The sequence below is a fragment of the Procambarus clarkii genome, chromosome 36, assembly GCF_040958095.1.
Source record: "Procambarus clarkii isolate CNS0578487 chromosome 36, FALCON_Pclarkii_2.0, whole genome shotgun sequence".
NCBI classification, from domain to species: Eukaryota; Metazoa; Arthropoda; class Malacostraca; order Decapoda; family Cambaridae; genus Procambarus; species Procambarus clarkii.
Genome location: NC_091185.1, coordinates 19,976,150 through 20,003,417, shown reverse-complemented (window position 1 = coordinate 20,003,417; position 27,268 = coordinate 19,976,150). Strand labels below are relative to the sequence as shown.

The window sequence follows — 27,268 nt, the reverse complement described above, 5'->3', positions numbered from 1 at the left end:
AATGTGTATTAATTTTAAGTGCTAACCTCTAGTAGAGGTAGGATTACAGCTTAGCGATTGCTGAAATTTTACCCTAGGCTACCATTAGTACTTGCTCACAATTTATGAGCCAGTGGTGCCCAATTAACAAGTCACCATGACTAATCCACAGAAAGCAAAGCGTGCTTTAATAGCAAGTAAACGCCAACTGACAAGAGATCTCGACCAATAGGAACAGTTGTTATATGAGCCTGTAATTAATTATCGTCGGTTGAAAATACCACTGTTACAGATTCAAACCCAATTGCATATATTGAAAGCAAATAGGAAATCTTACCAAAATCAGGTCCACGACGACGACGACATAGTAGTTGAAGATGTGGAACCATTCCTGTCTGACCTAGCACAATATGAAGAAGAAACTCAAGGCAGGTTGGAACATTTACACAGGATAATTTAATCAGAACAATTAGCCAGTACATCAAATAAAGTAGATAATGTTATGGATGATCTGGATCTTTTTGAGAATAAATGTCAAGCCAGATTAGATCCTTTAATCAACAAGGATAAAGCTTCACCCAGTAAAGCTTCACCCACTACAGCTTCACCCAATATTATACCACCAGAAATTAAGCAGTTCTCAGACAATTTATCCACAGTCTCTGTGGATTCTGAAAACCCAATACCTGAGGCTACTAAGTTAACATGCCTCCAAGCTAGAGGTGATGCTGAACCAGTAGAAGAAAATGTAAATGAAAATAGCGACAGTACTAATTTCCCAGTCCAGCCTCCTAGGAATAATGCAGGCAATGAGAAAACTGTCATACATCTAGTACTACAATTGCTGGATTTACCTCAACCTGATCAGACTGCTGACTCATTACAATCCTTCAGCATGGAGTTTGAGTCACTACTAAGAACATTCAGTCTTAAGGTTGATATAACTACTAGTGAATGGATGACCAAAGTAGTACTTCAACGAAAATTGTCCAGCGATATACTAGATGAATTATATGCACATCAACATAACACCATCCTGACAGTACAGGACATCACTGAAGGTTTACATTCCATCATAAACAAACGACGAGCAAATGAGGAAGTTAAAGCCTCATGCAAGCCTTCAGAAATAGAAAATAAGAGTCAATTAAAGGGTAAAACAACTTCCCCAAATAAACATCAGTCAATTACTCTAACATCAAGTTGCAGAAAATCTGACAATGCAGCAGAATCCTCCAAGCCTACTGTTACTAGTTCACCCAAACCGGTAAGTTCCAAGCGTGCACTAGGCTGGGGGACATGTATGTTCTGCAAAAAGAAACATTCAACATACTGTTGTGCTAATTATCCCACCAGAGACACTCGTATTGAGCGACTCCAGGAATTAGGGAGATGTTCAAGGTGTCTCAAGTCACACAACATAGACTATTGTGAGACCCAATTCAACACCTGCAACAGGTGTAAAAGAGGTAGGCACCATGCAGCACTGTGCAAATATACGAAATTAACGTATTCCAGACCCAAGGTGGAAGATAGCATTCCCACCACAGTACAGTACTGCAAGGTGCAACAAACAAAGAGTGTCTAATCGGCAAAGTCTAAAGGTAATACGACTTTGCCTACTGCCAAAATTACCATCCAGAATAAGAGGGCCAAGGTCCATACCCGTGGGTTGTTTGACCAAGGGTCTCAGAGAACATATGTCACTAAAAGGTTGGCAGATGAACTACAATTAAGGCCTGTAGCCCAGACGTCATTCAATATCTCAGGGTTTGTAACAGATGCAGGACCTCAAGCTACCATGGGGTGGTACAACCATCAGTACGTTTAGGCAGGTACGTCTGTCGAGTACAAGCCATTGTGGTGGACAAAATACCAGTAGACCTACAAGTTCAAGGTCTGAGAGCAACAGCCAAATTCCTGAGAAATAGAGGAATAAAATTGGCAGATAATATTAAGCCTGATCACCTCACCGACTTCGGTCTCCTTGTAGGGACAGACTATTGCCATCGATTCATCGGTAGCCCTACTAAATATCAGGGCATAACCATGTTAAATTCTGCAGAAGGTAAATTACTCTCAGGCCCAGTATCAGGCCTGAGGAGCCCTATGCCTGTAGATAAACAATACCAGTAGAAATCTAAATTTGTCAGCTGATTATATTTCTCCAGTAGCATTATACTAAGGAGATTACAGCTGACTATACCAACAGAGGTTGATGTTAGTATCATCATTTAAAGCTGAAGATGAGTTCATGAGGCCTCAGTGGCAAATCAGTGAACAGTAGCCTAAACAGCTACAAGTCACTGCGACCAATGTCACTGAACCCACTGCAGTCTCAGAACCATACTTTACTTTAATGATGAGCTATTCAATCTTCTGAATCAATTAACTAAATTAAACCCCAATAAATCTGATGACTGATTTGTTACATTTATTATTTAATCAAGATGTATTCCATGGGTCTCAGTGTTTATATATCAGTGACCAGTTACCTGAACAAACTTTAAGTTATATCGAATGTCACTGATCTCACTGCAGTCCCTGAATCATACTTGACTGTAGTACTTGATCACATTCAGTCTTCTGGGTAAAATAATATGTAATTAGGCTTGAATTTTAGCCTCTCAAGAGTTAACAGGGAAATGAAATCGCATTAGACTTCTAACCCCTGCAACTCTAGTACGGGACATCCGTCCTGTACGAAGAGACGCACAAATGTGTGATTACTAACTACTAACATCAAATTAATCTAATAATTTCGTAGGAGGAGTATCGGTGTTCGTCTGTTCTAAATAGGACTTCGTCCCGTGAGCAGCCCCCGGGGAATTATGTCGGAAAATCCGACACCATTTAATAATATCATATAGGCAGATAATATTGCTGTGTTGTATAAACAAGTTAACACATAGAAAATGTAACTTGTAGTGGAATTTCCGTCTATAGAAAACGGGATATCATTACCACATACTATTATAAATTCACCACCTATTATGGTGGGAATTATTCTTAAATACATTAGTCTTTGGACTTTACCATCATAAAAACTTCTCATATAAATTAACTTAATTATCAGAATTAAAATAGAGTAAATGTGACCCTTCTATCACTTACTGTCATCTGGACAATGTAGGCCAGTAGCATCAGGGAGGAGGGAGTGGTCAGCCATTGTTATTGTTTAAGACTACAGAGTCGTGGAGCGAATTACGGCTCCTACAAATTCTCTTGGACGAAGTGTTATGGAAGATCAGAGTAGTGATCTGCCATCATCAACACGCTGTCATCAATCTCAAGGGAAGTGTCTTTCCGAAACCCGTTTATCTAATCATTTTTGGCCATTAATGTCAGTAGTGTACCGGTTAGAACACGAATGATCGACTCAAACAAGGTAATTAAGCCTAGGTCTTTATGGTTCCATGTACAGTGTTTTCTCTGATATAGCTGTCATATATTAGGTTTCTGGCTTCATAGCTAGCGCCCTTTTGACAGGTCAAGACGAGGAAGCATACTTTGTGTACCAGTTACTGGGTGATGGAAGCTACCTCAAAGAGGATAATGGTGTCTGCATCCTGGTTATACCTGGTGGACTAAGGCCTGCTGTACAATAAGATAAGGAACCTCTTCAATGTACACTAATGTGTAGTTAATACTGTAGTTTGATTGGCTGCATATATATAAATTTAATATAAACCCCCCTAATGTGTAGAGGATCGATTTGTGAGATTATTGCAGAAATAGTCCACTTAACATCATACAAATTGCTATCGAAGTATATAAATTAATGTAAATATAAATTCATATAAATTTAATAAATATATAAATCTCACAGGTTGGTTCCCACAGTAGGGTATGGTCGTCACCGTAGCGTTCTACAGCGTACTCAGTCGTAGGGGTATTGTCGTCACCGTAGAGTACTATGCGTTCTCAATCCCAAGGTATGGTCGTCACCGTAGCGTACTACTGCGTTCATGCTTGTCACCGTAGAATACTTCAGCGTACATAGTCGTAGAGTATGGTCGTCGCCATAGCGTACTACAGCATACTCAATCGTAATGGTATGGTCGTCACCGTAGAGTACTACATCATACGTAGTCGTAGGGGTATTGTCGTCACCGTATAGTACTATGCGTTCTCAATCGTAAGGTATGGTCGTCACCGTAGAGTACTACTACGTACTCAGTTCTACGGGTATGGTCGTCACCGTAGAGCACTACTGCGAACACAGTCGTAAGGTATGGACGTGACCGTAGAGTACTACTGTGTACTCAGTAGTAAGGTATGGTCGTCACTGTAGAGTACTACTGCGTACACAGTCATAGGGTATGGTCGTCACCACAGAGTACTATAGCGTACACAGTCGTAGGGGTATGGTCGTCACCGTAGAGTACTACAGCATACTCTGTCATAAGAGTATGGTCGACACCGTAGAGTACTACTGCTTACTCAGTCATAGGGGTATGGACGTGACCATAGAGTACTACTGCGTACAAAGTTGTAAGGTATGGTCCACACCATAGCGTACTACAGCATATACAGTCGTAAGGTATGGTCCTTACTCTAACGCACTACTGCGTACATGGTCGTCACCGTAGAGTTCTACTGCGTACACTGTCGTAGGGTATGTGCGTCAACATAGTGTACTAGTGCGTACACAGTTGTAAAGTATGGTCGTCATGGTAGCGTACAACTGCGTACATGGTTGTCACCGTAGCATACTACCGTGTTCATGGTCGTCACTATAGAGTACTACTGCGTACATGGTCGTCACCATAAAGTACTACTGCGTACACAGTCGTAGGGTATTGTCGTTTCCGTTGAGTTCTACTGCGTACACAGTCGTAGGGTATGGTTGTCACTGTAGAGTATACAGCGTACTCAGTCGTAGGGGTATGGTCGTCTCCTTAGAGTACTAATGCGTATTAGTCGTAGGGGTATGATTGTCACCGTATCGTACTACTGCGTACATGGTCGTCACCGTAGAGTACTACTGCGTACTCAGTCAAAGGGTTTGGTCGTCACTGTAGAGTACTACTGCGTACAGAGTCGTAAGGTATGGTCGTCACCGTGGAGTACTACTGAGTACACAATCTTAGGGTATGGTCGTCACTGTAGAGTACTACTGCGTACTCAGTCGTAGGGTATGGTCGTCACCGTAGCGTACTACTGCATACACTCGTAGGGTATGGTCGTTACTGTAGAGTACTACTGCGTACAGAGTCGTAAGGTATGGTCGTCACCGTGGAGTACTACTGAGTACACAATCTTAGGGTATGGTCGTCACTGTAGAGTACTACTGCGTACTCAGTCGTAGGGTTTGGTCGTCACCGTAGAGTACTACTGTGTACACTCGTAGGGTATGGTCGTTACTGTAGAGTACTACAGCATACACAGTCGTAGGGTATGGTCGTCACCGTTGCGTACTACTGCGTACACTGCCGTAGGGTATAGTCGTCACTGTAGAGTACTACTGAGTACTCAGTCGTAGGGTATGGTCGACACCGTATCGTACTACTGCGTGCAAGGTCGTCACCGTAGAGTACTACTGCGTACATGGTCGTCATCATAGAGTACTAATGCGTACATGGTCGTAACGATGCTTGGAGCTGCAGTGCATTTAAGACCAGACATTAAAAAAGGTTGGTAATTAATCATTGTTTGACCAAATTTGAACGAGGTATAATATAGTTTAAAGGATGACAGTGACTAGATAGCTAGTCTGCCTTCTGTTTGATTATGGCTAGGCTAGGTTACGCTGGCTTTTGTTTGAGTATCGTGAAGCTAGCCTAAATTCCGTTTAATTATGGCTAAGCTAGGCTGGCTTCTTTTTATGGCTCTGCTAGGCTAGGCATGCTTTTTTATTATGGCTACGCTAGGCTATGGTGGCTTCTGTTTGATTACGGCTTGGCTAGGCCTGGTTATTTTCTATTTGATTATAGCTACGCTTGGCAAGGTTAGAATGGCTTCCGTTAGATTATGGCTAGACTTGGCTAGACTAGGCTGGCTATGAGGTTAGAGCTAGTCTTGCTGTGAGGGTAGAGCTAGCCTTGGCTAGGCTAGGCTGGGCTGGCTGTAAGGGTAGAGCTAGACTTGGTTAAGCTAGGCTAGCTGTTAAGTTAGGTTTAAATAAAAAAAACGGTAGCCTGCAAACGATGCTACTTGTCAAATCTGTTTTAGAGCTCCAGACCTGTTATCTAACTCTAGGCTTGGTACAGATATCTAGCTTTATCTATATCCAGATAAACCTTCAGATATAGATAGCTTGGGTTTAGCAATACGTATCAATTTTTTGGTTTGGTATTGGGCTGAAGGCCCAGGAAACTCTGGAGAATCACTGAGCCTACTACAATAGATTACCGACCAAGCAGTAAGTTTACTGCAGTCCTGAACATTGTCTAGGACATACAGATAAACTTCCCGTTTACCTAGAAAGCGGGGTATATATATATATATATATATATATATATATATATATATATATATATATATATATATATATATATATATACATATATATATATATATATATATATACATATATATATATATATATATATATATATATATATATATATATATATATATATATATATATATATATATATATATATATATATATATATATATATATATATATATACGTACCTAGTAGCCAGAACGCACTTCCCAGCCTACTATGCAAGGCCCGATTTGCCTAATAAGCCAAGTTTTCATGAATTAACTGTTTTTCGACTACCTAACCTACCTAACCTAACCTAACTTACCTTTTTCGGCTACCAAACCTAACCTAACCAATAAAGATAGGTTAAGTTAGGTAGGGTTGGTTAGGTTCGGTCATATATCTACGTTAATTTTAACTCCAATGAAAAAAATTGACCTCATCTTATGAGGTCATGATACCTATCTTAGCAAGAAAGTCAAACACATGTACTGTCACTCTTAATGACTTACTCAAGTTGGAATAATTATGAGGATTAATAGCTGAGATTTGATGAGGTTCTGGGTCTTTCATGGGAGTAGTGATACTGCTCACTATGACTTGTGGTTTCTGTTTGGGCCACTGACCACTAACAAGCCATGAAGGTCCATTAAACCACATCGAAGACTTGATTAGCTGTTTTAAGGTTAACCCTCTTGATAAATAATCTGCAGGATTGTCCTTAGTGGGGACATGTCTGAATTTATAGCCAGTAGATAATTCATAAATTTCCCTAACGCGATTACTAACGTAGGGAGTTTTATTGTTGTTATTTCTTACCCATTGTAAGACTGCCTCATTGTCAGACCACACTACGGTTTCACCAAAGTGGATATTATTGAGTGTCTTGGTCAGGCAATGAGCCAATCGTACTCCCACCAAGAATGCAGTTAACTCCATTTGAGGTAAAGATCTCTTCTTGATTGGAGCAACTCTTGCTTTAGATGTGAGTAAAAATGATTGTGCATTATTGACTAAGTAGGCTGCAGCGCCATACGCTTTGCCAGAGGCATCGCAAAAAACGAGCAAATTGGTGGGTAAGTTTTGTCCTGAAGCATTACGAGGAAATTTCAAAACACCTAATTGATTGAAATCCATTGCGAGTATTTGCCATTTATCTTGCAACTCAATTGTCAACGGATCATCCCATCCCATATGTTTCTGCCAGCATTCCTGCATGAGGAGTTTGCCCCTTATTAATATAGGACTAAGTAAGCCTAAAGGGTCAAATGGTTGACTGACATGCGAGAGTAATTTTCTCATGGTAAGGGTTGAATTATTGGTTTGTACTGACTTGACATTCATCTCGTCATTACCTGTGTTCCATTCCACGCCCAGAACTTTTAATTGATTAGGTACCTGATAACCCGGAAATTCTTTCTCGATTATCTGGTTTAATGATTTATTGTTTGAGGCCCATGATTGCAGTGGCATATTGGCTCCTAATAACTCACGGGTTAGCCTCATGGTAGATTTTTACCAATTTGGATTTGTCATTAGTAGTTCCCTGGAAATTATCAACATACAAGTTGTCACTGATCTCCGTTTTATAAGGGCTATTTGACTTCTTCAAATGTGTATCTAATGTGGCTTGAAGTAGAAACGGTGAAGAAGTGGCACCGAATAGCACAGAGGCAAACCGGTAGGTTATGACATCACTGTCAGGATCCAGTGGGTCCTTAATCCAGAGAAATTTGGTGTAATTACGATCCTCCTCTTGCAAGCCTACCCTAAGGAAAGCTTTACTTATATCAGCAGTATAAGCGAAAATACCAGTGCGGAATCGTAATAATACATCATGTAGCCTTTGTGTCAGGCTAGGTCCCGTTTGTAGATATTCATTCAAGGACACGCTGTTTGCCTTCACTTTGGCACTACAGTTGAAAACAATACGTATTGGCGTTGTCAATGAATCTTTCACCACAGCGTGATGGGGTAAATAGTGACCTGTTTTTCGGTTATCATTATCAACAACTTCGATAAATTTACTATTGAGCTGTTGTTGAATTAATTGATGATACATGTTCAATTTATCTGGCTGTTTCTTCAGCCGTATTAATTGGGACTAATTGAGAGGCTGCCATGAAATAATTATCTGGAAGTTGTGGATGATTCAACTTCCATGGCAGTCTCACCCAGTATTGTTTGTCTTTATAGACAACTGTGTCCAGATATTGCTGGTAAGTCCACATATTATCAGGGCTTGGTTTATCAGGGACAATACCTAAAGTGTCTAAATCCCACAGACGATGTACAAGTGGATCAGACTCATTATCTTCAGATATTTCCCTGAAATGTAGGGGTGACTGTTCCAAGCCTAGTCACACCACTATTGAATTGTTAGTTTGTTTGTTGGTTGACGCTGTTTTTTGTTGGAAAAGCACCGGTCCAGTAAGCAATTTGCCTCCAACCGATGGCAACAAATTCATTCCGTGTTGTCTGGTGCATCCTGTTATAAATTTATAATAATAGTCAGTGCCTATTAGGATACCAACATCTGTGAGGCAGTCAGAATTTATTTTGTGTTCTGCTAGCCTCATGCAGTTTCGTTTGAGATATCTCGCAGTGCGAGCTAGTCCTGTGACCTGCAGGTCTGTAGGAAGTTTATCTACTACTACAGCTTGTATTGGACTAGTGGAAGATCCAAGTCTCACTAACACTTTGACTACTTGGTATTCACGAGGTCCACTATTAGACAAGAACCCAGAAATATTCAGTCTCACACTTTTGGCAGGTTTTAATTTTAACTGCTCGACTAATTGTTGTGTGATGAAGGTTTTCTGCGATCCTTGATCAAAGAGACTTCTAGTGTTAACTCTAGACTTCCTATCAATTAGTTTGAGTTGAGCCATAGGCAGAGTGGTATTCCTGCCTGACTCAGTAGCAAGTACATTTATTTCTTGATGTACCTTGCAATATTGTACTGTGGTAGAATTCATAGAATCCTCCCTAGGTGTCACAGATTGTGTAGAAGTTTTTCTACATAAGGCATAATGATGTACACCTTTGTTGCATCTACTGCACAACCGTAGCTGCACTTCACATTTACTGGGATCATGAGAACCCATGCACTTGGTGCATCTCTGTAATTCATGTAGCTGTTTAATCCTGGTATTAAAGTTAGGATAAACAGTGTATTTGTAGGTGACATGTTCTTGATCACAGAACAGACACCTTCTCTCTCTGGCTGAGTTTGTCCTTTTAGTAGACACATCAGTTACAACGTCAGAGGGAGATACAGAATAAATACCTACACTACCACTCCCCTTTCCAGCGGATGGAGCAGTCCTAGGTTTAGATTTATTGGACTTAATCAAAGTCGATTTGGGTTTGACTGAGTTGTCAAAGTTAGGTTGTTTAGACTCAGGTTTAATCTTATCATGAGTCTTCAACCTGTTAACCGTTATTCTCAGTCCCTCGAATATTTGCTCGAGAGTGAGAAACTCGGTTTTATAGTGTGAGCAGATTTCTGCTAAGATATTTCGAGGTAATTTCCTTTGCAAAAGTAACTTAATTGACCATTCAGAGGCTGGTATATCAACTTTAGTACCTAAGGCCTTCACTAGAGACTCTACTTCTATCCTGAAGCTTTGAAGTGTGTCTGGTCGGTTACTTGGTGCATTCAGATCCAGTAACTGGTAATACAGGTTAGCTATACTCAACTCCTTGTTGCAATAGTTCAACTTTAGTAGTTTTATAGCTTCCTCATAATTACTCTCAGTGAGAGCTAGATTATTTATGACCTTTTTAGCCTCCCCATTGAGAAGACTAATCAGGTAAGAGAACTTAGAAACTCTGTCAAGAGAAGATCTGTTATGGATATGAACTTCAAATGAAGTCCAAAATGTGTCCCAATTATCTTCATCCAGCCCTGCAAATGTAGGTAAGTCTAAAGTAGGTAGACGAACCTCAGGTAATTGATTATTGGATTGAGACAGTATTATTTGCATTAGATTTGTATTGTTTTACTATATTAGATAGTACATCAAGTTTATATTGAGTCTCATCTTCATACTGAGAAATATCTGCTAGAATTTGATCTATTTCACCAGGATCAGTTTCAGTTGCATTCAGTAGGTTGAGATAAGACTGACTTGTAGATCTGACTTGATCAAAGTTGAGATTAGCTACTCTCAATGATCTTTCTAGTTGATAGTAATCAATGGGAGTTGCTTTAGACAAAGTATCAGACTTATTAATTAGTCTGGTTAAATGACCTTTAAGGCCAATATAGGTTCTCCTTAATTGTTCATGACTAGCCATGGTGGCTTTAAGTCCAAGTTTCATAGGACTTGAATAAGTATTACTAATGAAGCTCGGGTACTTGCTCATTAGCTGACAAGTAATATTGAGTATAGCCTAAATTAATCTGGCTAAATTGCTCTCTACCTCACTCAAAGTTAAATGTACCTACCTAACAATAAGTAGCTAAGGATTTTGAGCAGTGCTTGAATTTCACTATTAACTTTCTTCCGGCTAGCTCTTCTTTATCACCATAAGATGTAATAGTGATCATTCAGCAGCACTCAAAATGCATACACACAAATAATGAGTACACAAAATAATTAATACGTATATACTCTAATCAGAGTTACTATAAAGTTTGAATCCCACCCTTGGTAGGGTCAGCACAATAATGAATAATGTATGTACTACTGACTAGTCCAAGACTAGTTGTAAGAATTTCTACATAAGAAACTACTAATTTATTTAGTCTGCATTTGTGCAAAATTCAGCACAATCACAGCCTAAATTCCTACCTAATAAAGGTTGGCATAAATTAATTTGTGGTGCAATAATGTGAATATATAGTTGTGCTGTGTTTTTGTTTTTTTTAGATTTTATAGTTTATATAAAGGTGCACTTGCACACACAGGTGAAAATACAAATATGTACAATTAATTTTCGCTTGCTAGCCACAGCCTTTATGGTGGTTGATTGTGTTGACCAACTTAGTCAACTACAGTGGTACCTCGGAATGCGAGTGTCCCTGTATGCGAGTTTTTTGGAATACGAGCAGGATTTCCTCGGAAAATATGTCTCGGAACGCGAGGGTTACCTCGGGACGCGAGTTTGTTGATACGCGTACAGGCCGACCCAGCGTGTGGTGGTTCGGCGATCGTCGCCCCTCCGCCCCTCAGTTTACCATTGTCTCGCACCCAGTGACTACCCCACATCAATTCTTCTCGCAGATATTCAGTGTTTTGTTGGATTTTTGGTGATTTGACTATACAATGTTATTATATATCTCACCATGGGTCCCAAGAAAGCCAGTTTTTAAGGATAAAAGCCAGAAAGCCCATGTCAGGATGACAATAGAGGAGAAACAAGAGATCATTTGGAAGCATGAGAACGGTACACGTGTTGTTGAACTTTGTAGGCAGTACAACAAAGCCACATCAACAATATGCACAATACTTAAGAAGAAAAATGAGATTATGAGTGCTAAAGTGGCAAAAGGAGTCTGAACAATAACGAAACAAAGACCACAAATACTTGAAGAAGTGGAAAAGTTGTTATTAATTTGGATACACGACAAGGAGTTAAGGAGTGATAGTGTTTCGGAGGCCAGTATTTGTGAGAAAGCCAGGGTTTGGTCAGATTTGTGGTGAGGAAATCGAGCAGTGAGCCTCAACCAGGTTTCGGGGCTTAGCGTCCCCGCGGCCCGGTCCTCGACCAGGCCTCCAGGGACTGGCCAGTTTCAATACCAGGTTTTCGAATACATGCCTATGGTGTTCGGATTCCAACTGTGTTTAATCTCCCGTCCGTCCTCATCAAACAAAGGCCATATGTATGTTAATCCACCCGCCAATCTCACAGTTAATGAATGAAAAACGTTTTATTCTGAGTTGTAGACGGTTGGAACAAGTTAAGTGAGAAGGTGGTGAAGGCCAAAACCGTCAGTAGTTTCAAAGCGTTATACGACAAACTAGGTGCTGGGAAGTACCCCAGAGTACTGGGCTGGGGGACTTTACTTCCCAGTAAAGAGTACTTGACATTGGGCGATTGTTGGTTGCCCTGTCGGGTGGTTGTTTGCCACTGCGGGGTGACTGTTTTTCAGTCACAATATGGGGACTTAGGGAGTTGCGTGGTGACCACCGGCCAGGTCAGACGTTCCTGAGGTCTCTCCACTCCTGGCAAGTGTTTACGTTGGGTGATTGCTTATTTGCCCTGCTGGTGGTGGTTTACCCCTCCAGTGAAGAGGACATTGTCGGATGGTCTGGCATTTACGGTGCCGGTGGACTATCCGTTGGTTGGTGTCGCCCTGGTGGACGTGCTACATGTGCAGCAGTTGGGCCTAGAAGGCGTCCAGCTGCTTCAGGGCAACCGTGCTTTGGTCAAGTTCCACCTCCAGGCTGCCTTTCAGGCGTTTCTCGAGCGGTGTGAGTTTACCCTCTCGAGCGGTGTGTGTTTATCCTCTCCCTGATACTGCTGGTTAAGAACATAAGAACAAAGGCAACTGCAGAAGGCCTATTGGCCCATACGAGGCAGCTCCTATTTACTGTTAAGGTAAAGGGCTGGGGGACTTACTATTTACTCCTATTGGTTCTGTTAAGGTGGTGAATCTTAGTGTCACCTTGACATCTGTGGCGATACATGGAGGCCCCTTCGAATTTCAGGATGTCTTTTTAACCTACTGTTTTGAACGATTTGGGACAGTGTTAAGTATTCGTTGGAACAGGGTCCCTGCCGGGCACTGTGTTGGTATGCTTGATGGCTCTCGCACCCTGACGATGTCGCTGAAGTGTAGTGTACCGTCGTCGATGTCCGTGTTGTGTTACACACTCCGCTGCTTATATCGGGGTCAACTGTGCACCTGTTATCGGTGTGGTCACGAGGGTCATCTGGCTGCAGCATGTGACGTGGGAGCGACTGGTAGGGTGCATGTTTTTTCGTGCAGAGGATTTTCCGCCCCTGTTGCGTTCGGATGGTTCTGAGGACGGAGTGGGTGCTGTGCCTGAGGCGTCTGATTGCCTGTCTGCTGCTACACCTGTTGAGGGGGGTTCTACGGCCTATGCGACACGTCTGGTCACTGCTGTGGTCCCTGGTATTGTTGAGCTGGTGTGTGTGGGTGTCGGGCCGTCGCCTGTGCTGTGTGTAGTGCGGGATGTCCCAGTGGAGGTTCATGTCCCAACCCCGCCTGTAGATGTGGTACCGGCTCCCGGAGACGCCGGTTCTGCTGTTTTGGTGGGGGGGGGGGGCGGGTGGATTCGGCAGGGGGAGGTGCTTGCCGTGCCTGTGTGTGTTGGTGACTGTAGTTCTGCTCTTTCCTTCCCTTTACAGAAGCGTGCACGTCGGTATTCTGAGGCTGTTTCCCTGGATGATGTGGAGAGTGCAGGCGATGTGGCCTCTGTGGACTCTTCGAACGGTGCAGGTGTGGCCTGTGTGGATGTGAAGATGGTGGCTGTGCCTGCAGAGGGGCCTGCTGGGGGCGGTGTGGTGCAGCCTGTCTCGAAGCGCTCGTGGCGGGCTCGGAGTGTGTCTCCCCTTCGTGTGTGCCTTGGGAGTTGGTGGGGGAGTATGGTGCTCTGGCGTCCCCTGCCGTGGATGTTGATGAGGGGCTCCAAAGTTGCTACCTGTGCCCCCCCTTCTACGTCTCCTGCTGTTGGATCCCCCACAGTGAGGGGTTGCCCCTGATGATTGGGAACTCGTCATGGTGCTCCGAAGTTGACGGGGTTAACATAGAACCTCGTCGACACCATAACGAGTTCCCGATCATCAGGGGCAACCGCCCAATGTGGGGATCTAACAGCAGGAGACGCAGGAGGGGGGCAGAGGTAGCAACTTCGGAGCTACCTGTGACGGAGCACCATGGAAACATGTGCGCCGGGGGGCCTCGGCTCCTGTGCCCTGTGGTGGGGTCGATGCCGCGCCTGCTTCCCCTTCAGTTTCCCCTCCTTCATTGCCCCGGTCTTGGGGAAGCCTAGTCCCGACTGCTGGGGTCTTGCCCTGTGAGGGTCCGGTGTTGGGCCCTTATCGGGATGCCCGGGTGCTTCCGATCCCGTGGTGCTCATCCACTGTCTGAGTGTCATGAGTGAAGGAGTTTGTTTATAGGGTGCCGGATAAGATGTCTCGGCCGTAGGCACCGCCTGGTGGCTGGGTGTCCCCTGACATGTGGGGGATTTGGGATGCATACTGCTTGACCTTTCCGATATACAAGTTTCCAGAGAAATATTAGTTGACGTCTTGCGCACAATGCTACGCCGTGCATGGAGCAGCTGCCGCCATGAACTCGATATCCCGCCCTATGGTGCGGCGAATCTCCCTCTAACGTCCGCCTTTGTTTTCGTCGCCACTATGGCCCGACACATCTAACACTTTTGACTTTCTTCTCCTCCTCAACGTCAATGCGTCTCTTTACATCTGTCCTGGTGCAGTCATCGAGAGGGTAAACCCTTCATGCAAACTGCACCTATTCTCAAGAAGAAGACTTACGTGCCACCACTGTGGAGGAAGGACTCAGCTGGGCTGACATTTACCTGTCGGGTGGATATTGGCATCGTCAGCAACACTTTGTTTGCAGTTATGGGCGTGAAAGTGGAAGATCTCGTCGGTCTACAGGTTTGTACGTTTGTACACTACAGTGTAGTGTAGTATAGGTCTGCAAGTTGTTCGTGAGGACAGAGTGGTTGTGAAGTTCGCTGAGAGTTGCTTGTTCCGGAGGTTTCTCGACCAGTATAAGGACAAGGTGGTGGGGCTGAGCAGCGGTCTCGGCTCTGTGACTGAGACGAATTTGAGTGTAGAGTACACATACGTGTCTATTAAGAATGCGCCGTTTGAAATGTCTGAGGATCTTCTCCGTCAGGCTCTTGCCAGGTATGGATGTGTGGGCTCTATTCGTGTCTGTAGATACACAACCGGGGACTTTAAGGGACTCAGTAATGGCTACAGAACCGCTAAGATGGTTCTTAATGGGAATGTGCTTTCTTCTCTCGCTCTTGCTAAATTTATGGTCTGCTTCTACCATGGGCAGACTCGGACGTGTTTTAAATGCGGCTACGTTGGATATTTGGCTGCTGCCTGCGACACTCTGATGTATGATCGGATTAATGTGTTTCATGAAGCGGATTTCCCTCTCTTGCCCGAGCGTGAGGATGTCTCGATTGTGGGTGGTACCCCTTGTGAGAGGTTGGACGTGGTGATGGGCGCCGCTCCGGTAAGTGCGATTGGTGGTGTGGGTGTCGGGGTGGTGGGGGATGAGGACCCGCCCCCGTCGTCTGTTTTCTCGCCTCCGCCGGCCCTGTCTGCAGCTCCTGTGTTGCCTGTGAGGTGTGGGCCTGTACCCCCTGTGGGTGAGGCTGGTGTTTTTCTGGATCGTGTGTTGTCCAGTGAATTGCGGCTGGCCGTGGGGTCTACTAGGCTGCCTCCTGCTGGGGGCGACAGTTCACATGATCAGAGGCCTCTGTCCAAGCGTTCCCAGAGGGCTTGGAGTGTGTCGCCCCCTCGTGGGTGGGCTGCAGAGTGAGAGAATGTGGAGAGTGATGTGATGGGGGGCTTGTGCTGCCTCCTGTGACGCTTCCGGCGCCTACTGCTGGTGCCTCCCCTCCTTGGGAGGTTGCCCCTAGTGATCGTGGCCTCGTGATGGTCCTCACGAAAAATGTGTGGCGGGAGGCCTCTGCTCCTGTGCTCGGTGGCAGTGGCAATGGCGTGTGTGCGTTCCCTGTGGTTACCCTTGGAGTGAAGAACCATGTGACTATCAGTACGGACCTCTGTGGTTACCCTTGTCCATCTCCTGGTGTTCGAACCCCTTGTACTATGGCCCTGTGGTACCGGCCTTCGGGGTCCCGCTCGATGCATTGCAGGCTTTGGAACTTACTGTGGATATCCGGGTGTATCCGGCGCCGTGGTGCCCCTATACTATTTGGGTACCGAGGGTGAAGTGTTTTGTTTATGGGGTGCCGGAGCTGATGCTTCAGCCTTGTGCGTCGCCTAGTAGACTGGTGTCCGATGATGTCAAGCTTGTTTGGGAGGCATACTGCTTGTGGTTTCCGATGCGGGAGTTTTCCGATAAATATGCGTAGTGTTTGTGCTTACATTATATGCTCCCGGAACGTTTATAACTTATTGTATTGTCTGCTATGTGTTTGTTTTGTTTGCCTATTTTAGGCCTTTATGTAAATTGTTTTTTTGTGTGTTTAGTTCATACTGTAACGTGTTTTCCCATGTGTGTTGGACTGTTGTGTTTGTATGGTGTTCTGTATGTGTGTGTGCTTATGGTGTGTGTGTTTTTTTTTTTTGCTGGCTCCTGTGTGTTCCGGTATTTTATTTCATGTGTGTCTGGATTGTAGTTGCCACTTGTTTACCGGTTCCTGTGTGTTCCGGTCGAACGTTTGCATGTTTCTGTACTGTGTGTGCCGGGTGTTCCATGGGTTGTGTGTGTGTTTTGAAAATTTGTATTATTTTGTACCTTTGCTTCTGAATGTTTATTTTGCGCCCTTGTGTGGTTTTTAATGTATGTAACTTGGCGCGCCCTGTCTGGGTTGTGCAGTTTCTTATTGTGTGTTCTAATGTATTGCGCTTTGTTGTTTCATGTGTTCTCATTTAAGTTTTGCTCCATGACAATTGTCCACTGTGTTTTTTATTCTATGTTCACATGAGTTCAGCTTTTTGGTGTGACATTTGCATTGTATTGTTCTGTGTTGCTTTTTATTTTATTTTATAAATAAAAAAAGAAAAAAAGTAAATAGTACTGGGAAGACGGGACACCACGAGCGTAGCTCTCATCCTGTAACTACACTTTGGTAATTACACACACACACAACTGGTGACGAACAGGGCTCCGCTGACGACCTCTGCTCTAATTGCAACTCTAAACCCACGAAATTCGAATACAAATAATCGCTATCAGAACCTAAACACCTAACCTGACCTACGCCAAACTATACATACAACTTTAATATATATTAATATTAATTTATAAACAGGAACCAACTTTTGTAAATGCGTAAAAAAATGAAATAAAAAATAAAACAAAATAAAATAAAAAATTTAAAATACGTAAAAAAATGAGTGTGTCTGAGGGGGGGGGGGGTCGCTGCTATAACGAGCCTGACCTGAGGACGGGTCGTTAGCTTGCCAGGAGCTGTAGAGTTTGCGAGTTTGTTGGCTGGTGTCCGCCGGCGGCTGTGGGTGTGGTGTAACTTGTGCGTGTGGGTGTGGTGTGGGGGGGGGAGTATCTCTGCCATCCCTGTGGGGGGGTCTCTTCTGTCCGTGGCCGGGGGGTGTCTTCCATCCGTGGCGGGAGGGGGGGGGGTGTCTTCCGTCCGTGGCGGGAGGTGAGGTGTCTTCCGTCCGTGGCGGGAGGTGAGGTGTGTCTTCCGTCCGTGTCGGGAGGTGAGGTGTGTCTTCCGTCCGTGGCGGGAGGTGAGGTGTGTCTTCCGTCCGTGGCGGGAGGTGAGGGGTGTCTTCCGTCCGTGGCGGGAGGTGTGTCTTCCGTCCGTGGCGGGAGGTGAGGTGTGTCTTCCGTCCGTGGCGGGAGGTGAGGGGTGTCTTCCGTCCGTGGCGGGAGGTGAGGGGTGTCTTCCGTCCGTGGCGGGAGGGGGGGGGTGTCTTCCGTCCGTGGCGGGAGGTGAGGGGTGTCTTCCGTCCGTGGCGGGAGGTGAGGGGTGTCTTCCGTCCGTGGCGGGAGGTGAGGTGTGTCTTCCGTCCGTGGCGGGAGGTGAGGTGTGTCTTCCGTCCGTGGCGGGAGGTGTGTCTTCCGTCCGTGGCGGGAGGTGAGGTGTGTCTTCCGTCCGTGGCGGGAGGTGAGGGGTGTCTTCCGTCCGTGGCGGGAGGTGAGGGGTGTCTTCCGTCCGTGGCGGGAGGGGGGGGTGTCTTCCGTCTTTGGCGGGAGGTGAGGTGTGTCTTCCGTCCGTGGCGGGAGGTGAGGTGTGTCTTCCGTCCGTGGCGGGAGGTGAGGTGTGTCTTCCGTCCGTGGCGGGAGGTGAGGTGTGTCTTCCGTCCGTGGCGGGAGGTGAGGTGTGTCTTCCGTCCGTGGCGGGAGGTGAGGTGTGTCTTCCGTCCGTGGCGGGAGGTGAGGTGTGTCTTCCGTCCGTGGCGGGAGGTGAGGGGTGTCTTCCGTCCGTGGCGGGAGGTGAAGGGTGTCTTCCGTCCGTGGCGGGAGGTGAGGGGTGTCTTCCGTCCGTGGCGGGAGGTGAGGGGTGTCTTCCGTCCGTGGCGGGAGGTGAGGTGTGTCTTCCGTCCGTGGCGGGAGGTGAGGTGTGTCTTCCGTCCGTGGCGGGAGGTGAGGTGTGTCTTCCGTCCGTGGCGGGAGGTGAGGGGTGTCTTCCGTCCGTGGCGGGAGGGGGGGGTGTCTTCCGTCCGTGGCGGGAGGTGAGGGGTGTCTTCCGTCCGTGGCGGGAGGTGAGGGGTGTCTTCCGTCCGTGGCGGGAGGTGTGTCTTCCGTCCGTGGCGGGAGGTGAGGTGTGTCTTCCGTCCGTGGCGGGAGGTGAGGGGTGTCTTCCGTCCGTGGCGGGAGGTGAGGGGTGTCTTCCGTCCGTGGCGGGAGGGGGGGGGTGTCTTCCGTCCGTGGCGGGAGGTGAGGGGTGTCTTCCGTCCGTGGCGGGAGGTGAGGGGTGTCTTCCGTCCGTGGCGGGAGGTGAGGTGTGTCTTCCGTCCGTGGCGGGAGGTGAGGTGTGTCTTCCGTCCGTGGCGGGAGGTGAGGTGTGTCTTCCGTCCGTGGCGGGAGGTGAGGGGTGTCTTCCGTCCGTGGCGGGAGGTGTGTCTTCCGTCCGTGGCGGGAGGTGAGGTGTGTCTTCCGTCCGTGGCGGGAGGTGAGGGGTGTCTTCCGTCCGTGGCGGGAGGTGAGGGGTGTCTTCCGTCCGTGGCGGGAGGGGGGGGTGTCTTCCGTCTTTGGCGGGAGGTGAGGTGTGTCTTCCGTCCGTGGCGGGAGGTGAGGTGTGTCTTCCGTCCGTGGCGGGAGGTGAGGTGTGTCTTCCGTCCGTGGCGGGAGGTGAGGTGTGTCTTCCGTCCGTGGCGGGAGGTGAGGTGTGTCTTCCGTCCGTGGCGGGAGGTGAGGTGTGTCTTCCGTCCGTGGCGGGAGGTGAGGGGTGTCTTCCGTCCGTGGCGGGAGGTGAAGGGTGTCTTCCGTCCGTGGCGGGAGGTGAGGGGTGTCTTCCGTCCGTGGCGGGAGGTGAGGGGTGTCTTCCGTCCGTGGCGGGAGGTGAGGTGTGTCTTCCGTCCGTGGCGGGAGGTGAGGTGTGTCTTCCGTCCGTGGCGGGAGGTGAGGTGTGTCTTCCGTCCGTGGCGGGAGGTGAGGGGTGTCTTCCGTCCGTGGCGGGAGGTGAGGGGTGTCTTCCGTCCGTGGCGGGAGGGGAGGTGTGTCTTCCGTCCGTGGCGGGAGGTGAGGTGTGTCTTCCGTCCGTGGCGGGAGGGGGGGGGGTGTCTTCCGTTTGTGGCAGGGAGTCTCTTATCCTTTACTTAACCACCTACGAAACCTATAGGTCTTTTTCCTCAGCCACGAGGCTGGACAAACTTCACAACCCAAGGTTATTATTATTATTATTATATAGGCCAAGGGTTATACGGGAGAGAGACGGTCTCGCTTCATGCTGGTCGGCGTTCAATCCCCGACCGTCGAAGTGGTTGGGCACCATTCCTTCTCCTCATCCTATCCTAAATCCTTATCCTGACCCCTTCCCAGTGCTATATAGTGGTAATGGCTTGGCGCTATTAGTACCCTGTACGCGTGGTCAACATTTGGAATGTCCTGTTCAGTTTCAAATTTAGGTATGATAGAGCATAATAAGCTCAGGAACCTGTACACCAGATGATTGAGAGTCGTGTGGCGAGACCAAAGAGCTGGACCTCAATCCCCGCACGCACAACTAGGCGAGTAAAGGAAAAGTTGTGGAAGCCACCTATCCACGACTTGAAATCCAGATTCGAGCAAAAGAATTTTAATGTCAGAATAGATAAATTATAACACCACAGGTACAATAAGGTTAGGAGGCGGGGCGCCAAGAGCTAGACCTCACTGCCTCGTAGACACTGTTAGGTAAGTAAAAGGGAGCTGGCACAATTGGGCAAGTTCACACACAACCTACCAATTCGTGCCCCTTTTTCTGAGTAGGAAAATAGTGGGAGTGTTTGTTGGCACAGCCAACGTAAACATCGTCCACCTGGTCGTTGTAGGCAGCTCCCTTCATTCACAAATCTGCGCGAACAGGAGGGTGTCATTCACTAAACAAGGCTTTGTTTACACAATTTATCCAGGGTGGCGCCTCGCTCTACCCGTGGCTGTTATGTGAGTGTGACAAAGTAGTACCTTCAACTGCTCCTGCTGCTGTTCCTGCTGTTGCTGTTTCTACTGCTGTTTCTGCTGCTATTCCTGCTGTTACTGTTCCTATTGTTCTTGCTGCTCCTGCTGATGATACCACTGTTGTTCCTACTATTGTTGTGGCTAGTATTCCTGCTACTGATGGTGCTGTAGAGGCTGCTACTTGTGCTAGAACTGGTGTGTTCTGCTACTGCTGCTGAACACAATAGGGATGTATACAAGTGACAATAACATAATCGTTACCATGGAGCGTTACACCGTAACCGGCCGTGAAACCATGGCCAAAACAATGTTACAAAGACAGAGGCAACTCAGTGACGTCATAGTGATGTTAACAGAAGTCATGACGTAGATTGACTACTCTTGGGGAGTTACGTTTTGAACCCTACTCTTCAAAGAGCAAATAATAACATTGGACTAAGAGTCACCAGATACTAGTCTAACATTGATAAAGAGGTGTCGGTCTTACTAGTTAATGCTAGTAAGCTTATGTAGCATCCCAAGCAATCCCTTGTGGTGATTCACGGCAATTGTGGTTATTGTATTAGATTTTCTGATAGCTGTGCTTATCCCAGAAATCTGGTAAAAGGAAACTGTAGTTTAAATATTCGAAAAATGAGATAGAAAGTGAGCTGTAAGTTACAGACAAGTGATTTACAGTCATTGACAAGTATTGTGTAAAGTGCTGGAGAAGATAGTCAGGTGGAGAATGGTGGACCATCTTCACAGGGTCGACTATTTCACACAAGCTCAATTTAGATATAGAAATGGAAATGGGAAGATTTAGAAATGGAAAGTCGTGCCTAACAAATTTGATTAAGTTTTATGTCACGGTTACTAAAATAACAGGAAAAATAAGGTTCGGCAGACTATTTTTCTAGATTGTCAAAAAACATTTTACAGTTATTCATGAAAAGCTGTTGTACAAGATGGAGAGGCAGGCTGGGATAACTGGGACAACACTGGATTGGGTCAGGGAGTACCGGAAGGACAGAAAGCAGAGACTCGGTGAGAGAGGAGATGTCAAGCCGGAGGAATGTAACAAGTGGGGTCCCACAAGGCTTGGTCTTGGGACCACTGCTGTTCCTAATTTATGTGAATGACCTTCCCGAAAGAGTGAGCTCACACATGTCAATGTTTGCTGATGATGCAAAGCTGATGAGGAACGTAAAATCAGAGGAGGACTGCAGGACGTTAAAGGAGGACCTAGACAAACTCAGGGAGTGGTCAAACAAATGGAGGCTGGAATTTTGTTCCGACAAGTGTAAGGTAATGAAGATGGGAAAGGGAGAGAAGAGACCACAAGGCAGCTACACCACACGAAGAAGACAACTACAGGAATGTGAGAGAGAGAAGGATCTGGGAGAAGGTACAGTTCCAACACTCACACAGGAGGCACACATAAACAGGATAACATCGGTGGCATATGGGACGCTGGTAAATATAAGAACATAGTTTATAAACCTACATCAGGACTCCTTCAAGGCAATCTATACAACGCTTCATTCACCAATACATATGCAGCACCGGTATGGAATCGCACCTTGTGAAGCACTCAAAATTGAAAACGAACAAAAGATTGCGACAAGATTGGTGCCATAACTAAGAGGACTAATGAACAAATCCACAAGGGCCGTGACGAGGATTCGAACCTACTACGTCCGAGAGCATCCCAGACGCTGCCTTAATAGACTGAGCTACGACATGGTAAAAGAATTGCAACCAGAAATTCTACTGAATTTACTTGGATCCTGCAGCCTCTCCGAGACACAAACCAGGATTTTACACAATTCCCCCATGCACTCGAGCTATGTTAATAGGCCGTTCTACCTCTCGCCCTTACTTCCCCTTGTGGATTTGTTCATTTGATGCATCACACTATTGTGATTTCAGTGTGTAATGAAGTAAGGGCGAAGAGATAGAACGACCTATTGACGTAGCTCGCGTGCATGGGGGAGTTGTGTAAAAATCCTGGTTTATTATTTTGCCGGCGAAGCCTTGGTGGCACTGCCGGCGGAGCCTTGGTGGCACTGCCGGCGGAGACTTGGTGGCACTGCCGGCGGAGCCTTGGTGGCACTGCCGGCGGAGCCTTGGTGGCACTGCCGGCGGAGCCTTGGTGGCACTGCCGGCGGAGCCTTGGTGGCACTGCCGGCGGAGCCTTGGTGGCACTGCCGGCGGAGACTTGGTGGCACTGCCGGCGGAGACTTGGTGGCACTGCCGACGAAAACTTCGTGGCACTGCCGACGGAGACTTGGTGGCACTGCCGGCGGAGACTTGGTGGCACTGCCGACGGAGACTTGGTGGCACTCCCGACGAAGACTTCGTGGCACTGCCGACGGAGACTTGGTGGCACTGCCGGCGGAACTTTTTAGGATCGACCAGTAGTGCTATAAAAGGTCTGCCAGCCGGGCCCTTGGTCTCTGTTAAGGTCTCTGCTGGTAGAGCTGTTTGGTACTACTTGTAGACTTTAAAGTTTGTGGTGAATAATTAACTATTTAATAATAAACGTTTAATACATAGGTAATAAACTTTTGCAAGATCTGTGCCTGGTACAGGGACTTGGATGAACTAGTGTCCTCGGCTTTTATTTGGACATATTTGTGGTTGTTACCTACAGGTTATTATTATTATTATTATTATTACTATGTATTTACCTGGCATTACTCTGACTTTTTGTATTTTATTCTCGACTCTTTCAATATAAATAACACGGATGCTAAAAACAATTTGTTTTCACAGGAACTTCATTTGAAGAGAGAATCACGAGGGTGTGGCCATACCTTGTGTCTTCCCTGCAAGATCGGCAAACATCGCCTCGAGTTCTACCTGGACTCTGGATCCACCTTCTCGACAATTCCTCTGCAGACTGTAATAGTGTGTGGATTACTGGATAAAATAAAGTCTGTTACTGATGGTACTCAGTGCCTGCCTGCATCGATTGGCAGGTTGAGGGTGACCCTAACTTGTGAAAAGAAGATTGTGATCCACTCGGTGATGGAGGTGATGGAAAATATGCCTCATCTGTTGGGTCTTGATGTATTCTACAACTACCACTGTTCTATCAAGATGTCACCCACCCACCCGACTCTTCTAGTTCGTGGTTGTTACCACATCATGATGGTCAAAGCTGAAGATGACTTAATAATGTGGTGCCATGTGGGTAAATACAAAGTGCCAGCTCTTGTTGACACAGATTCTGCCTTGACATTCATTCACCCAAATCTTCAACAGCATCTTAAACTGAGAGCACAAGAAGCTACCACTACACTTACCGTTACTAATGCCTTGGGTGAAGAAATCCTTCTTAAGCACAAAATAAAGAATGTGCCTATTTATCTCCAAGGAAAGACATCATACTTAGATGTCTATGTTTATGATGGTTTTGATCCAATGATCATTGGAATGGATTTCTTGACAGGAATGGAACTCAAATTCATCCATCCAAATAAGGTCATCATAAAGAAAATAAACATGTAAAAAGTTTAAAAAACAATATTTTAGTGAGGAAAGAACTAATCCATCAAGGTTATCATTGAGACACCACAGAACCAACAAGACAGTGGGTGTAGGCCTACTGGGTATACCCCAATACCAACAAAAAATGCAGGTCTATATATATCTAACTCTAAACTTATCTTTTCAGACAACCCTAATCTTAATCATACACAGTAACAACTCGCAGTAACATATGTCTGAGTAAATCTTTGGAGCAGGATGATAGGAGCAGTGTGTCGGCCAGCCAGAAGTGCACCTTAACGCATGCAGTGCAATATGCTCAAAACATGGAGTCGGGAAATTTAAACAACATGGAGTCTGGCCAAACCCACGAGCAATTTGTAAGCACCAAGCTGGTGCCCAATCCAATTTTTACACGTAACCTGCAAAATCTAGTATAGGTAATACAGTTTTCCACCAAATGATTCCATTAAATGCACAAATACAATTGCGATACCATGATATATCAGAGATGTATTGGGTACAGTCTCGGTGCCTCCAAATTCCCAACAGGTTTGGGCAGACCCTAGTTTACATTACTTTTGAGTATATTGCAGTGCGTAGGTTAAGACAAGTGTCTGGGTGACCCAGGATGTTGGACTGATCCTCACATCTGCTCAAAAGATTTTTCTCTTAAAATAATAACTTAAAGGTCTTTGTACACCACTTCCCTTCTACACAGGTACAGACAAGCCACATGTCAGTGCCGGCAGAAATTATCAATATAAGACTGCTATTTGGGAAGACAACATCCTTCATGTCCTAAAAATAATGGCTGGCACTGCAATGTCATGAATAGATTCTTTTAAATGAAATCGGATGTGTTTGGTGTCTTGATATTTGACTACAAATATAGTTATAAATTTTATTAGTATTCTGAATGAGAATCCTTGCAACTAAAAACAGGTCTGTAGTGCATACACAAGAGATGTGAACCACAATATAGTTAAGAGGAATGAATACACAGAAATTCAAAGCAGTAGAGCAGTACGAGAACAACATAGCCTCCAAGGACCAGCATGAACTACTACACTGTAGTAGTCTATGATAGTTAACACTAGTTTACAGTAGTGTAAACAACTACATTGTAGTAGTTTAGGATGGTCTTCGTCACATTAGGTGGAAGAAATTGGTAAATGATCATTATACACAAGATGCAGTAGCCACGCACACAATAAGGAAGCAACCCGTTCTCGCAAATTTAATAAGTCAATATTGACTTATTAGTTGCGTGCATAGGTGACATACTAAACATAATAGTTTCCCTTGAAAAGCTTCATAGAAAACACCGACCTTACCTAACCTACTTAGTATGTTAAAATAAGCATCTTATAGCTTCGTAATTACAATTGTTACTTAACCTATTATAAGTATAGGTTAGGTAATAATTGTAATTACGAAGCAATAAGATGCTTATCTTAACATACTAAGTAGGTTAGGTAAGGTCGGTGTTTTCTATGAAGCTTTTCAAGGGAAACTATTATGTTAAGTATGTCACCTATGCACATATTTAATAAGTCAATATTGACTTATTAAATTTGCGAGAACAGGTTGAATGGACACGAGTGCTTGTAATTTACCTAGGAGATCACACCTGTACGCCTCTTGATCTTGGAGAGGGGGTTCAGCATCACATATTTAGGGGTGCGACTCCAACACTGGCCTCGTTGTCTTGTGCACACACCCTACTCGAACCGCCGTGACAGTAAGAACATCACATTTAGTTCATGACCTGTTGCATTTACCCTCACCGGAGGCTTCAGCCGATTCACTCCAAGTTTTCAAGCTGGAGGTAGAATCAATAGTCAAAGCCCTCAGCCTGACAGCCAATACAAACGGGGCTGAGTGGGTCTTGAAAATAATTGTCCAGGAGAAAATACCTAGGGACATATTGAGACAAATGAGTGCTCATTACAATAAAACTATCTTATCTATGAATGAAATATCTGAAGGTTTACATTCAGCAGTTCATCAATTACGAACACATGACAAATTAAAACCACCAAGTAAACCTTCAGAAACCAATAATAGTAAACCACAGAGTACCAACGGTACTCCAAATCAATCGAAACAATATAAATCAACACCAAAGTGGAACAGTGGCAGTGTGGGCGTATATGCAGTGGGACCCTCCAAGCCTCTAGTTACTGTGTCACCCAAGAACGTGACACCAAAGGGTACTGGAAGCTATGGAACATGTTTGTTCTGCAATGAGAAACATTCAATGTACCACTGCCCTAATTTTCCTGATAGTGACGCCTGTGTTGAGCGACTCAAAGATTTGCAACATTGCACGAGGTGCCTCAGGAAACATAACATCAACGACTGTGAGACCCAATTATACACCTGTAATAGAGGTAACAAGGGTCAGCACCATGCAGCATTGTGCGGAGACACCAAAAACAAAGTCTCCTAACCAAGGTGGAAGATACCATTCCAACCACAGTACAGTACTGCAAGGTGCAACAAATAATTAGTGTCCAATCGGCAAAGTCCAAAGGAAATACGACTTTGCCTACTGCCCAAATTACCATCCAGAATAAGAGGGCCTAGGTCCATACCCGTGGGTTGTTTAACCAAGGATCCCAGAGAACATGTCACTAAAAAGTTGACAGATGAACTACAATTAAGGCCTGTAACCCAGATGCCAATCAATATCTCACGGTTTCAAACAGATACAGGTCCTCAGGTCTACCAGGGGTACAACCATCAGTACGTTTAGGCAGCTACGTCTGTCAAGTACAAGCCATTGTGGTGGACAAAATACCAGCAGACCTACAAGTACAAGGTCTGGGAGCAAATGCCAAATTCCTGAGAAAAAGAGGAATAAATTTGGCAGATAATATTAAGTCCGACTACCTCACTGACATCGGTATCCTTGTAGGTACAGACTATTGCCATCAATTCATCAGTAGCCCTACTAAATATCAGGGCATAACTATGCTAAATTCTGCAGGAGGCAAATTACTCTCAGCTCCAGTATTAAGCCTGAGGAGACCTATGCCTGCAGATAAACAATACCAGTAGAAATCTAAATTTGTCAGCTGATTATATATCTTCAG

At 45.5% G+C, this 27,268-nt stretch overlaps 1 protein-coding gene across 2 annotated transcripts in view; it reads left to right on the top strand.

Annotated features, from left to right (window-relative positions):
• LOC138371618 (uncharacterized) overlaps window positions 1–25,074 on the top strand; it is a 35,079-nt gene extending 10,005 nt beyond the window's left edge. The window contains exons 2-3 of one of the 2 annotated variants that reach the window (XM_069336570.1): window positions 13,739–13,829; window positions 23,451–25,074. In XM_069336570.1, the coding sequence (XP_069192671.1) occupies window positions 13,776–13,829; window positions 23,451–24,188 (792 nt within the window). In that variant the 5' untranslated portion in view covers window positions 13,739–13,775 and the 3' untranslated portion in view covers window positions 24,189–25,074. The remainder of the gene's footprint in view (window positions 1–13,738; window positions 13,830–23,450) is intronic. The other variant, XM_069336571.1, reaches the window with a different exon arrangement.
• The last annotated feature ends 2,194 nt before the right edge of the window (window positions 25,075–27,268 follow it).